This window comes from Diadema antillarum, unplaced genomic scaffold, assembly GCF_040938485.1.
Source record: "Diadema antillarum isolate AM-2024a unplaced genomic scaffold, OU_Dant_1.0 scf00000171, whole genome shotgun sequence".
NCBI classification, from domain to species: Eukaryota; Metazoa; Echinodermata; class Echinoidea; order Diadematoida; family Diadematidae; genus Diadema; species Diadema antillarum.
Genome location: NW_027271060.1, coordinates 206,304 through 220,740, shown reverse-complemented (window position 1 = coordinate 220,740; position 14,437 = coordinate 206,304). Strand labels below are relative to the sequence as shown.

The 14,437-nt window shown below is 40.5% G+C and overlaps 1 protein-coding gene across 2 annotated transcripts in view; it reads left to right on the top strand.

Annotated features, from left to right (window-relative positions):
* Positions 1 to 14,437, top strand: part of LOC139722775 (serine/threonine-protein phosphatase 4 regulatory subunit 3-like) — a 41,029-nt gene that overhangs the window by 25,620 nt on the left and 972 nt on the right. Inside the window, exons 5-15 of one of the 2 annotated variants that reach the window (XM_071634062.1) lie at positions 635 to 778; positions 1,394 to 1,438; positions 1,969 to 2,085; positions 3,447 to 3,501; positions 8,040 to 8,116; positions 9,997 to 10,096; positions 10,975 to 11,133; positions 11,614 to 11,783; positions 12,212 to 12,357; positions 12,981 to 13,195; positions 13,645 to 13,907. In XM_071634062.1, the coding sequence (XP_071490163.1) occupies positions 635 to 778; positions 1,394 to 1,438; positions 1,969 to 2,085; positions 3,447 to 3,501; positions 8,040 to 8,116; positions 9,997 to 10,096; positions 10,975 to 11,133; positions 11,614 to 11,783; positions 12,212 to 12,357; positions 12,981 to 13,195; positions 13,645 to 13,907 (1,491 nt within the window). Of the gene's footprint in view, positions 1 to 634; positions 779 to 1,393; positions 1,439 to 1,968; positions 2,086 to 3,446; positions 3,502 to 8,039; positions 8,117 to 9,993; positions 10,097 to 10,974; positions 11,134 to 11,613; positions 11,784 to 12,211; positions 12,358 to 12,980; positions 13,196 to 13,644; positions 13,908 to 14,437 lie in introns of both variants that reach the window. The other variant, XM_071634061.1, reaches the window with a different exon arrangement.

Below are 14,437 nucleotides of genomic sequence, written 5' to 3'. Positions count from 1 at the left end.
TACAATCGGCCATTCATGTGAGGCTTGAGTATCAGGAAGTACTTCAAACTCAGTTATGAGTTATTTGTATTATTTGTGTTTTTAAATTGGAGTAATTAAACAGATCTTTCAGATTGTGTACCTTGTTGTGCTCCTTTAGATCAGATTTCAGTCTTAATGTGTCAAGTTTAACTTCCTCTACGCATTGATTCATATTTCTTAATAATAATAATAATAATAATTGCATTTATATGGCGCTTCATACTGACGTTTCTTCTTCTTCAGTGCCTCCACCCTAAACAGTAATGGCATTGTGTATTTGGCTTGTCTGTTCATTTGTCTATCAGTATGCCTTAAATCTTATTAACAGAAGAAAGTCTTTAATGGTTTGTCGTGATATATGGCACATCAGTATGTGCAATGTTTGTTATTTGAGGTACTATAAAGCTGATTTTATTTGGGGCAAAATCTCTCTAGTTCAAAGACCATAAAGTCACCGAACATTGGCTAAAAAGTGTTACTTTCCAGCCATGTAGCTAGTGGAGTGTCTGGTAATACTGTGACATTGTCACTCATGGTGGATGGAATGAGGTGAATGGTGGACAGACTTGTGATGATGTTTTGATTCATATGATTTTGCCATCTTTCCATCCAGGATGACGAGAAGTTCTTACCCGAGCTGTTTGCACAACTCATCAACGAGAATACAGATAACAAGAGGCGGAGAGATCTCGTCCTGTTCCTGAAAGAATTCTGCTGCTTTGCGCAGAATTGCCAGAACAGAGAGGGCTTCTTCAAGGTAGGAGAACATGTCAAGTGGCAATTTTGTTGTTTTGTTAGAAGATACTAAAATTTCGGACAAATATTCATATTAAGCCATTGAGTATTTCAGTTCATATACACATCCATGAAGTCTCATGAAATGTCTGACTTACATGTAAGGCCCTGTTTGGATACTGGCCTGTCCCATAAGGTCATGCACATTAAAAAACTGCTTCATCTCAATCATTGTCAAAGGAGGCTGTTATGTCTCTCTTTGTGTTCTGTGCTCTGTCAGTCATGTCGCAGTGAAACCCTATGATGCATTTCCAAATGTCATTCTTAGCAATCTATGGCTCTCTACAGGCATGATTTCTACATGTACCCTTGTGTTCATATGCTGACATTCTGTCTTTGCCTGTGATACAGCACACTACACATATACTCTAAATTTTACTTGAGTGTGGCCATATCTGAAGAGAGAAGATATTCACGTGAACATCTGATTACACTATTCCTTTCTAGTCTTGTAGACGTGGAGGGGCTGTGAAATATGTCGGTCGCGTAAAATAATGCAGGGATTTGGAAATCTACGGTGTCATTTGATTGTTTCTCTTATTGTTCACTTGTTTCTCCTTGAACAACGACTCTGCAGACGTTATCAAGTCTAGGTATTCTTCCTGCCCTGGAAGTAGTGTTGGTGAGTATCAATTTGTGTCGTGTATCCCTACCATTTTCTAAGTGAGATTATTGTCGATTCACAGTATTTCCAGCAGTATGTGTGGCTGCTTATGTACAGTGCTTATTTACGTTGATATACACCTAGGGCAATTTGTCAGTCAGTTGCAGTATATGAAGCTATACCTAACATGCCTCATTGGTTATTAGCCAGATCTGATAGTAAAGCATTACTTTGATGTAGTTTTCTGGAATGTGGACCAAGCTCTAATTCTTCTCTGTCAATGCCCCTTTGCTAGCAAGCATGTTTAGATACTGAACCCCTCTGGCACATCATAAACAATTGTATTGCTCAAGGTAAACTTTGGCATTGTGCCAAAGAGAAGCAGCTCCTGGGCATTCTAGCAAACTATAGTGACTCTAAAATAGACACACAAGACACACAAGCCACTTGTGTGTGCTCTGGTTCGTACATTCCGCCACCATACTTGTTTTGATGCAGGCAGTGATGAGTGATAATTAGGCTAACGATGCCTTCATCTCTCCCAACAGGGTATGGATGACCCAGATGTAAGGCAAGCAGCAATAGATATCTTCTCCTTGGTCGTTGGCTTCAATGCCTCCATGGTGCGGGAATTCATTATGCACGAAGGGTCATCATCGGATGATGTAAGTTGATCGCTGCGATGCTTTCTTCCTTGCCTAGAGCAGATTTTCGAAACCAGCGAAAGCCACCTTGTCAGTGGTAGAGCTGTTTTCTTACATTCATTTCTTGAGCTAAGTAGGCAGCAAAGCAAATCTGATGTTGAATAATCCCTCCAGGGAATGTAAGTCAAGAAGGTAAAAAGCCTAGGCTGTCCTGGCTGCCAGATGATGTATGCAAATTTGATTTGGCTCTTGATGATAAGAACAAGCAATATTATGTGTGGTTCTGAATTTGACTGCCTAAAACCAAAACAGATATCCAAATGAAACCAAACAAACAGCACATTATTCATATAGCAGGAAATGAGTTGGAAGCCAGCGGAGCCCAGAACCCTTCCAGTGATATTTCAAGCTTGGGTTCACCGGAAGAAAGGAACTTTCATGATTTATAGAGCAAACTTCCATGAACAGTAATTGTAATGTACCTCATCATCCAAGTTGTATTGCAGAGAATGTTTCATTCAGGCCTGAAGATGATACGGGGTAGGAATGTTAATGCCAAGTTGACATGCGGGATGAAAGACGTAGCACCCACGCTCAAGTTTTAAGTGGTGTGGGAAGTGATGATTGTAATGTGGTGACATGTAAAACTGTGTTTGTTTTATTTTCCACAAAGGTCAGTCAGCACTTGTGAGGAGTAATAAGACCAATATCATGAGCAAGATTGTCATCTGACTTTTAGTGTACCCCTATTTTTTACCTGGACTCTAAAATAGACCTGTCGAACTGTAATTGCCTACGAATTTGTTCCTCCGGTCATAGAAGTCTTGGCAACGTTTCCTATTAGATGTTACGGTAGCAGCTCTTTGCTGGAATGACAACTTCCCATAGCAACAGCCAGTCAGGAAGCTGGATTCTTGTCATTACCATGACAATTGCCATTCCAGTAAGAGTTGCTGTCATATCAACTTTTCTGTGAAATGGGGCCCTGGTGTTCAAAAAACATGTCCAAAGTTGGTATAAATGCATGTAAAGTCGCATTTACATCTTTTTTATGTGCTCTGTACCTCTGCAGTCACTGTTCGTATTTAGTTTCCATCATATTATTCATGGATTCCCCCCCCCCCCCCCAACAAATAAGCACCAGCCAGCAATAGTTGGCTTTCTCCTTTTGTAGTTGAGTGGGAATGAACTCTCCTCTATGAGTAACAGGAGTCAGCAAATGTGCAGTTTGCAAAATGATTGCATTTTGCCAACACTTTTGGGCTCTCGAGGGCCACTTGTCTCTGTGCAGTTCAGCCGTGTATCTGTCACATTCATGTTCCATTGCGAAGAGAAAAGTGTGTGTGACCTTCGCCTGTCTCTATTTATTGCCTACCCTGCAGGATGTTCTTCTAATCAACCTTGTCATTGAGCAGATGATTTGCGACACAGATCCAGGTAAGTCCAGTTATTTATAACAGTGTAATGTGTTTGTGTGTGTGTCTGTGCAGCAGCAGAGGGGTACTAAAACCCATTTCCTTGGCCTTGTTCATGTTTGTTTGGGGCTGTGTCCCAGATAAATTCCAATATGAATGTACATGTCCTGTGTAAATATTGGGCTGTAAAGTTGGACAGCACCAAAATGCTACTTTTGTTTTGTGTGCAATGTCAGATAAGTTATAAGATCTGTTTTAGCTTTGCAAGAAATAGATTTTTACACATCTTAGCAAGTATAATATTCTTCTGGATGAAACAAGTCTAAAGTGGCCATGATGCATTTGTACTATGACACTTTCTCTTCACATTTTGTAGTATATCGTGAATGTTATTGGGGAAATAGAGCAGTGAATATGAACAGAGATTACATCCGTATGTCAGGGCTGCACACTGGCACCGGTCCGACGGTCCAAGACCGGTAAAAGTCACTGTCGGACCGGTAACTTTTCAGGAAATCCACAAGTTACCGGTCCGACATGACCAGTAAAAAAAAAAAGCATTGGTGGGGTCAATAGAAAGGAAAAGAGCAGCCCCGATCAGGGAGAAACAGAATGCAAGATATCGCACTGTTCAACAAGTTTTACGCAAGTTTTCGTTTATGTCTACCGGTGCAATTTGTACAGTAAACATAGTTATGAGCACTAGCAATCGACCAGTTACATTCGCGCTCGCTTGCGCATTTGGCACTGCTTACGCACTGCCATGCAATGCTGCAATACATGCAAAGCAAACGATGCAAAGCATGTACAGTGTAACTGCTTCTCGTTTGCTTGCAATCGGCGGTCATGCCAGACAAGAAGCATTGAAAGAAGCGCACGCATTTCTGGGTCATTTTACTCATGATTTTTTAACGCAAGATCGATCCGATCCCGGCTTCGCAGCAGCGTGGCAGTTACGTTAGAACTAATAATTACTTGTGTTGATTTTTAGAAAAAGTAAAAACGCATTCGATATTCAGCGATACAGTAAATGGATCTGATTGCATTTATTTTCATTTTGCACAGTCATTTCACAAATTAATATTTTCATTCGCTCAGAATGTTCTCATAACGAAGATAGGCGCAAAAAGGATCACGAAATTGGCCCTTCCGTGTACTTTTTAAGAACGCATGCACAAAATGTGAAGAGATAATACTAGGGAGAAAAAAAAATCATGAAATCATGGCAGTCCCGCTTACATATTTCTGGTAGAAATCGTCCCAAAAAGGATCATGAATTCGACCGGCCGTCGTCGTATCTTCCAAAAGATAATGTACGAAATGCGAAGAGATTATAGAGGAGAAAAAGAAAAAAAATAAAGGACACATTTTGGTGAGTGCATCATAAACGATTACAGCCGAATAACAATTCATGAAATCAACGCAATCCCGTTGAAATTTGAGGAAATAATAGGCGCAAAAAAAAAAAAAAAAGGATCTTGAATTCAGTCCTGCATGCCGTCTTGGTTATCAAAAACGCATACACAAATGCGACGAGATTATCGGGAGAAAAATAAAAAAGACATTTTTACCCTTCTGGTGCGTGTATTACAAAAGATCACATCCGAAGTAATTCATGAAATCGCCACAATCCCGCTGATATTTTGAGGTAGAAATAGGCGCAAAAAGGATCGTGAATTCGGCCGTGTCGTATACCTTGTAGATAAGAACGCATGTACCAAATGGGAAAAGATTAGCGGGAGAAAAATAAAGGACACATTTTCACCCCTTTTGGCGCTTGCATCATATAAATTACAGCCGAATAGTAATTCATGAAAATTTCGCAATCCCGTTGGAATTTGAGTAAACAATAATAGACGCAAAAAGAATATCGAATTCGGCCCTGCATGCAATGTATAATTTTGAAAACGCCAAATATGAAGAAATTATCGGGAGAAAAATAAAGAACGCATTTTCAACCCTTCTGGTGAATGTATCACAAAAGATTACAGCCGAAATAATTAATGACATATCGCAATCCCGCTGATATTTGATGTAGAAATAGGCGCTAAAAGGACCGTGAATTCGGTCGTATAGGCATGTACGCAATGCGAAGTGATTATTGGGTTAAAAAAATGCAGCACACATTTTCAACCCCTTTTGGCCCGTGCATCATAAAGATTACGGCCGAATAATAATTCATGAAATCATCGCAATCCCGTTGAAGTTTGAGGAAACAATAGGCGCAAAAAGAATCATGATTTTTGGCCGTGTCGTATATCTGTTTAGAACGCATTACGAAATGCGAAGAGTTTATCCGGGAAAAATAAAGAACACATTTTCAACCCATTTTGGCGCGTTTATCATAAAAGATTACTGCTGAAGTTATTCATGAAATCATCGCAATCCCGCTGATATTTGAAGTAGAAATAAGCACAAAAGTGATCGTGAATTCGGCCGTGTCTTAGAACGCATGTACGGAATGCGAAGAGATTATGGGGAGAAAAGTAAAGAACGCATTTTCAACCATTCTTGCTGGTGCGTGCATCACAAAAAGTTACTTCCCAAGTAATACGTGAAAATCGCCACACAATTCCGCTGATATTTGAGGTAGAAATAGGCGCAAAAAGTATCAATGAATTCGGCTGTGTGGAACATCTGTAAGAACGCACTTACGAAATTCGAAGAGTTTATTGGGAAAAAATAAAGGACACATGTTCAACCCCTTTTGGCACGTGCATCATAAAAGATTACAGCCAAAGTAATTTATGAAATCGTCACAATCCCGCTGATATTTGAGGTAGAAATGGGCGAAAAAAGTATCATGAATTCGGCCATGTGGTGCATCTTTTTAAGAACGCACTTTTAATAGGAAATTCGAAGAGTTTGTCGGGAAAAAATAAAGGACACATTTTCAACCTCTTTTGGCGCTTGCATCAGAAAATATTACAGCCGAAGTAATTTATGAAATCGTCACAATCCCGCTAATATTTGAGGTGGAAATGGGCGCAAAAAGGATCACGAATTCGGCCCTGCATGTCATGTACCTTTCAAGAACGCATGCACAAATGCGAATAGATTATCGGGAGAAAAATAAAGAACCCTTGTAGCGTGTGCACCAGAAAATATCACAGCTAAAATAATTCATTAAATCATCGCAATCCAACTGACCCAAGAGCAGGTTACGCAGCAAGTTTGTGTGCCGATGTTTAGAAAAAGTCACAAACGCATTTGATACAATCTGATTTTGTTTTGATTCTGTTCACAAACAAACATTCTATTTTTTCCTATCTTTTTTGTGCAATAAATAATGCAAGTTATGAAAAATATATTAATCTGTAAAATGTACATGGGTGGGGGGGGGGGGTACGTCCATAAAAACCAAGAAAATAAGTTAGCAAGTCATTTAATGTTTTTTTAGGTTGTTGTTGTTGACCGGTAAATTTTCTGTTCCGACCGGCAAAAAATGGTAAAACGGGGCATTTACCGGACCGGCAGAAAAAATGGGTTAGTGTGCAGCCCTGCGTATGTGCAATGAATTGTTTACTTATTCACATGTGATAGAGGATTTTGTGTGCTAGAAAACTTGAGTAATTATTGTCAACCCTTTTTTTTTGCAATGCACAATTCAACCATCATTCACATGTTCATAGTAATGTAATGCAATAATTATGAGTAATGCTTGCCAGCACATCCTCTAGACAGCGACAGAGTGTTCATGAAGCTCAGTATTTGGCAATGATGATAGTAAAAATTTGTTCATGCATGAAATGCAAAACAATGAAATGAATGCTTCTCCAAGTGTTAATTGACTTGCCATTCTGGTCACCTGGTCTACCGAAGTTCATTCTACATTTGAGTAAGAATTCCTGAGATTAATTTTTAGGTCCCCATGTGACAAGCTTTTGTATTATCATCACGTCCCTTTGAAAATGAGTGAAGTGCTTGACCAACTGAGAAAAAAGAAATGTCATGTGGGAGCTAAGACACATTAGCTAATTATGAACAGGCTTTATAATTGAAAGTCTTGTCCATATGCTCTTCCCCATCTCCACCCAGACATCATATCATAAACCCGGGCTGCACACTAACCCATTTTTCTACTGGTCCAGCAGAGAGGTAGGACCAGTAGGTACCCAGGTTTTCCACTTTTTATTGGTCAAACTCAATTCCTGAAAAAGTTACTGGTCTGCCAGTGATATTTATTGGTCAGGGACCGTCGGACCAGTGCCAGTGTGCAGCGCTGCATAACCCAAGCCAACTGTTCCATGTGTAATTTTCCCCTCCCCCTTCTTCCAGTTTGTATGGAGCTGCAACGTGTCATGATGTACACACGTACTGATTAGTATAGCAGGTTAAGTTAACATGCTGTGAATGGGCAGAAAGGGAATGGAGAGCACATGGTTGGTTTGCTCTGTTTTGCCTGATGCCTGTATAGTCACAGCTCCCTCGAGGTAACTGAGGTTTGAACAGACCGCGAGTCTTGGTGTATATTTTAAGATTTTTTATATGTATTATGATCAAATAATGAATATGATTATATTATATAGATTAAATGCATTAACTTCATTCATGTCACAGATCTCGGGAGTGCTCTCCAACTAATGAACATCCTGCGGATGCTGCTGGATCCAGAAAACATGATGGCAACAGGAGTGGTGAGAAGCTTTTTGTTTTGCATTTCACAAAAGACCCTATTCATCTGGTGTTATGACGTAAACAGATTACCATGTTAAATGCAGTACATCTTTGAAGTGATGTTGGAATGTTGAAGGAGGAGGGGAGGGTGGAAATTATTAAGAACAAGTGCATGACCTGGCAGTAGATTATGATCAACTAATTGTGTTAAAAGGCCAGTATTTGTCATATAGTGACCCTCATCACTACAGCAATGTGGTAAGCGTTCAAAAAAGTCACTGTATTCTCCGGCGTTAAGGCTGCACTAATTTTTTACGAAAAAGAAGTAATAAACTCAGGGCGTGGCCTATACACCAGCACAACCATATCATGGCCTGTTCAATCTAAAGAGAATAAACTGGTGAACCGACACATATAATCGTGTAACGGACTATGCAATGTGCTAATGAGCAACTCGATATCATACAAGAAATTGAGCAATCTCATAAACGACGCTATGTTTTGCAATAAAGTGACAACTTTTTTTGTCATCACCTACTAACTGCTGTTGTTTCCGTGCCATTTTTTGGGCAGCACGAACATGTTGCTTCGCAGAGCTGTCCTGGCCACTGCATTACAATAATCTCATGCTGCACAATGCTCTGCTATTGATGTACAGCAAGCTGCGTGAATGTAAAGACAAGCGTGTACGCTCTTCTTCAACAAAGATTTATTCCATAAATTCATTCATGAACATCAAGCACACCACTCAGTTTTCCTTCACATTATGGGACACGGGGTTTGCGTCATTCAGTGTTCATACAGTCAAAACTTAGAATTACACACACACAAAACACACACACACCCTCACACACACACACACACATGCACAAGAATTTGGAAACATCCAAAACCAGGTAGAAATACATAAGAAGTTTATTTTCAAAATTCAGAAAAAAAAGGTTGAAAGTTTTGAAGTTTTGAAAGATTTTTTTTTTCTTCTTTTTGTAGCCAATGTCGGGGTGCTGCGTATGCGGAGATGCGGCCTTATTGCAGGAGAATACGGTATTCATCTTTGCACTGAGTGATGACTAATAGACATTTATCATTTAGTACAATATGCCCAGGCCATATTTATGATAAATTACCACCTTTTATACTTTGATGACAGGAGGACGCCTTATTCATTGATCCAGAATGAGTTGAAAGAATACTGTATACGCTGAATACTTCGCGAGGTTCTTATTTTCGCGAATTTCCTGAGTCAGGTGCTATTCGCAAAGACACGAAAATATTGACTCTGATCAAGCTATGAATGTGACGTATGTATGTGTATACATTTCTCCATTCGGTTCAAGGACTCCATGATCTCGAATTTCACCACTCGCGAAATCGTCGGGAAGTTCCGATTTGCAAAAATTTAGACTCGCTAATTTGGCGTATACAGTATATTCATTCATCAGTCATTGCTGTATGTGTAAAAAGGTTCAGTTAACTTTGGTGTTTTCCGTTCTGGTACCAAATGCCAGCTGTTTGATAAAATGTGCTAGTAAGGAGAAGGGTGCCTAAAGAGGTGTGTCGCAATGTTTTTACCATACTGTGATAAGAATGATACCATCTTAACATATCCACCGTAGACTTTGTGGTGTGAAAACCGAGTGCCCTAGCATTATCAATGCTCCTGGCATTGCTAGGTAACCATATAGACGTATGTGGCTAGGGAAACACTTTGTAGGTAAAAACATTTTGTCCAAGGAGTTACGTGTCAACCCTTGCAAATGTATTGAACTTTGGCTCTTTGAATCATCTCTTGGCCAGATGTGCTGAAATATCATTGATGTGAACAGTTTTGTTGCATTTTCCATGGAGCATGATTATAAAAAGGCATTGCAAGTATTTTCTTCATTCTTGGCTGCAGAAGACGGAGAAGACGGAATTCTTGACGTTTTTCTACAAGCACTGTATGCACGTCCTCACTGCTCCTCTCCTTGCCAACACGACGGAGGAAAAACCAAGCAAAGGTAAAATGTGGATTTTTAGCTGTTTTTCTAACAATGTGCCTCAGTCTTGTCTAACTAACCACTACCTCATGTCAAGACAATGCGCGCAGTCAACTGACGCGAAGTAGAAGTCAATTCTTTCAGAAAATAAGTGGAAATACCCCATCAGAAGATGGTCTTTGTCTGTGAAGCAGTATAGTGTCATGGCATCTTTTGAAGTTGTATGTCGTCTGGGTTTGGTTGTTGTTCTTGTTTTGTTTTAAGCTAGAAGCCAGCCTCTGTGAGATGGCAAGGTATCCAATTGCTTTTGTGCTGATTTTCCACAGGTTTTAGAAAATGCCGAAATACATATTTTGAAGAGTAAACGCTACAAAAATTTTGTCCACAATTGCTAAGATAACAGGCAAAAGACAATTAACAGTGCTGGACTCAAATGATGACAGAAGGATCACTATCAGTGATCACCAACTGGCAGTGATGTCAACGGCAGAGCAGAGATAGGGACCTCTAAAGTCATTGTTTACATTTATTTTTGAAATTAGGTTGGTGGTCCACATTACCCGTCAGTTTTGTTACATACCATGTGTTCAAGTGGCTTACTATATGCACCTTCCTTCGTTCATACACTAGTGGAGGTCTTTCGTATTCCTAGGAATGCCTGGGTCATGTATGTACAGAAAGTTTAAAGGCAGATGGGAATAATGCCCCCAGAAGTTTGTTGTTTTATTGATGCATTTGGTTTGTAATCCTGTGTATGTCTTTGAGCTCTCTGCCTGCCATTGCACTGACAAAGATAATGATAGAATTTCTGATCACATAAATGTTATCTGTTAGCTGTGAATCTGCATTGCCTTCCGACTTCATTCGAAATTATATTTTCTTTCTTTTGTGTGCTGTAGATGACTATCAGACGTCACAACTGCTAAGTTTGATCTTAGAGTTACTGACATTTGCTGTTGAGCATCATACATACCACATCAAGAACTACATCATTAGCAAAGACCTCCTGAGAAGGATACTAGTATTACTCAAGTCTTCTCACCAGTTCCTGGTTCTATGTAAGTTTGTGTTCTATGAATGCACGATGTAGTAAAGGGTGCCATGTTTTGTTGTGAAGTTCTTTTTTGTGAGACTAGTTCTATGTAAGTTTGTGTTCTATGAATGCTTGATGTAGTAAAGGGTGCCATGTTTTGTTTTGAAGTTCTTTTTTGTGAGACTAGTCTGCATCCAATTTCTCACGGAGTGATTGGTCAGTACATTTTTGCATCATATGTAGTTTACTTTCAATGTGACACAAATTATCGGTTGTGTAACAAGCAGTCTTGCATTGAACATATGCATAGTGCAAATTCTTTGCCCTTTTCGTAAGCTGCACTTGAGATATGCTTGCTGTGTATTTTCTGACACTGGAGAAATAAAGTCTGAAGATTGGAATTAACATAAATGGGCCGCACTTCATGGATGGAATGCTCTCTTCCCACAAACTGAAAACGATGCCCAGTACGTAACGTATCACTCCTCCTCTTTGAATTCTGCAGGTGCTGTCCGCTTTTTTCGAAAAGTTGTTGCAATGAGGGACGACTTCTATGACCGGTACATCGTGAAGGGAAACCTCTTTCGACCACTCGTAGTGTCATTCATGGCCAATGGACCGAAGTACAACCTCCTGAACTCTGCTCTCATTGAACTCTTTGAGTACATCAGGATAGTAAGTTTTTCTCATCTAAAGTCTTAGTCTAAGAAACGACTGCAAGTCCTTTTTATTTTTTAGTACACTAGGATTGTAAGGTAATCTTATTTAGAGTGTATTAGGAAAGCAAGTTCTCAGTTTACTATGAAGTGCATTAGGAAAACAAGCCCTCACTGAATTTTTGAGCACATTGGGGATGGCAAGATAATGAACTCTCATGAGTACATCTAGACTGTGAAGTAATCTCATTTACAGTTTGAGTGTGCGAAGAAAGCAAGTCCTCCTCACTGAATTCTAGGAGTTCATTTGGATAATAAGTTCTGCTTGTGCTTTGGTCAGACCTTAACGGAGAGGCCAATTCTTGCGCCACTGTCCTCACTACGTCGTTTTCTCTGTTCCTAGCCGTAGCCTTACATTCCCATCTCCTCTCTCCCCATGTCATGTAGGAGGGCATCAAGATGCTACTGACACACATCGTGGAGAAACACGGGGAGGAGCTGAAGGATGTGGACTACGTGGCCACCTTCAAGGGGCTCAAAGTCAAGTATGAGCAGTACATGGACAGGATAAACACCAAGCCAAATCTTGACAAGTGAGTAAGGCACTGACAGAAAGCTTGCTTGTTCCTGGTATAGAGTACCGAAGTGATATTTTCACTATCTTGTGTTAAAGCTTTGATTGAAACCAGGTGTGGACATAAACACTTGGGCGCGGTGAAGTTGTTTAGGACCAGTTTCGGTGATGATGAATGGCCAGGACATCACACTTTGTACTATATGTGAGATAGGGCTCTGGTACAGGTATTATTACTCTTAACCCCCAAGTGATGACAGTGATGCATATATCAGTTAGTTACATCATCATTGGTATGGAATTCCCCCCCCCCCCCACCCCATTAGTTACATTACTTCGTACACATTTTATTGTACGGATTGGGGTCGGGAGTTGATGATTCCTGTTTTTAGTTGTCCTAATTGGGCTGAGATCAGGAGTAGTAACAATGCAGATCTCTATAGAATTCAGGGTAGGCAGGCAATCAAGGTTATGACAATAGAATGAAAGACAGTGATGTTAAGTGGTGGTTTCTGTAGGTTTGTTACATGCTGAAATACAATGATGAACGGTACAACGATTGGTTGAATGGGTTAATTTGCCTAATGTGTATGCCACCTGTTTATTACATTGCATGTGTTCTTGTGCACGTCACCTTTGCAGCTTGAGGCATGCAAGCATACTGCAGAACAGTCGGTTTCGGCGGGACCCCAGGGAGATGGAGGAAGAGGAGGAGCTGTGGTTTGACCAGGATGAAGACGGTGAGGACTCGGAGGCAGTGGTGCCGGTTGTGGACAGTGCCTTCCGGTCGGCCAAGCTGTGCGACGATGTGATTGATGATGTGGAAGACACGGGCAGGATTATCGGCAACAAGAAAGGTGAGACAGGTGGATGGTGTGAATGCCTGCTGGCTTACTCCACCTGACAGCTATTGATGCATAACTCACTATGGTCTTGCAATAATTTTATTCTGCAGGGTGATATTGGATCTCTGACATTTTTCTTTGTGAGTTTTATTTATTGTGGAGCAGAAATGGATCGGTGGCATTCATCATATTTCTCGTCATTTGTCCCAATTCATATCTTTGCTATCTGTAAATGATTGTGTAAGTAAGGCCAGCTTACCTGCTTCTCACTTGTGTCCTTTTAGCTGCCTGAACTTTCTGTATGCAGTGTTTTCTTAAGTCTGCACACCATACCATTGTACAACTCATTGCAGTAAACTCACTTGTCATTTTGTTTTCATGTGCAGGATGGTTGCTTTTTAAAAAACACAAAAAACTAAACTGTCGTGGCTAATGTGATCATTTCATGTCATCGTCTGTAGAAAACCCACTCTTGAACCGGCCTGACTTGGGCACCAGCAATGGGAGGGTAGACACACCCCTCAGACCAGCTTCAGGGAACAGTCCTAAGAGGGCGTCCACACTACCCAACAGGCCCAGCAGCCCTGTCCCCATCCCGTCGTCCAATGTGGTCAACACCCCACCCCTCAAAAAGCTTGCTTCGGACTCTGAGACTAATAGCGTCGCCAAGAAGTTAACGGGTACACCTTCGCCGGAAGTGAAAGCGAACAGTGTGGCAACAAAGGTGCGTAGAAATTGTAGGAGGTTTGCCTCGCACTGGGTTGTTTCCAACAGATGCAGCAGTCAGACTATACATAGTTATACCGCTGCGTAACAGAGTTTGAAGGGGTATATAGGGGTCAGCGTGTAGTCAGATGGGTGTTTGGGCAGGTGACCTGTCATAAATTTTGTGGATTGTAACTACTTCTCCAGTTTTCAAGCAATACAAACAAAATTTGGCACCCATATTGACTGCAATGTAAAGGTGTTGAGAATGCATTTTTCAACAGGAGTGCAAAATATGTTGCCATGGTAACAGCACATTAGTTTCTGTTTGTTATTCTTTGCAGTGTATCAGTACAGAAGTACTAGGTAGGACTATTAATCACCGTCAGGGATATTTCTAGTTTCCCTTGCCATTCTCAAGGGTATGCATGAAATTTATAATTCCATGTAGTATAAGATGACATCAATTCTGGATTATGAGCTAATGACAGTGAAGGGTAACACTCTCTGGAAAAGAAGATTATTGATACCGTAAACATCCATATATTC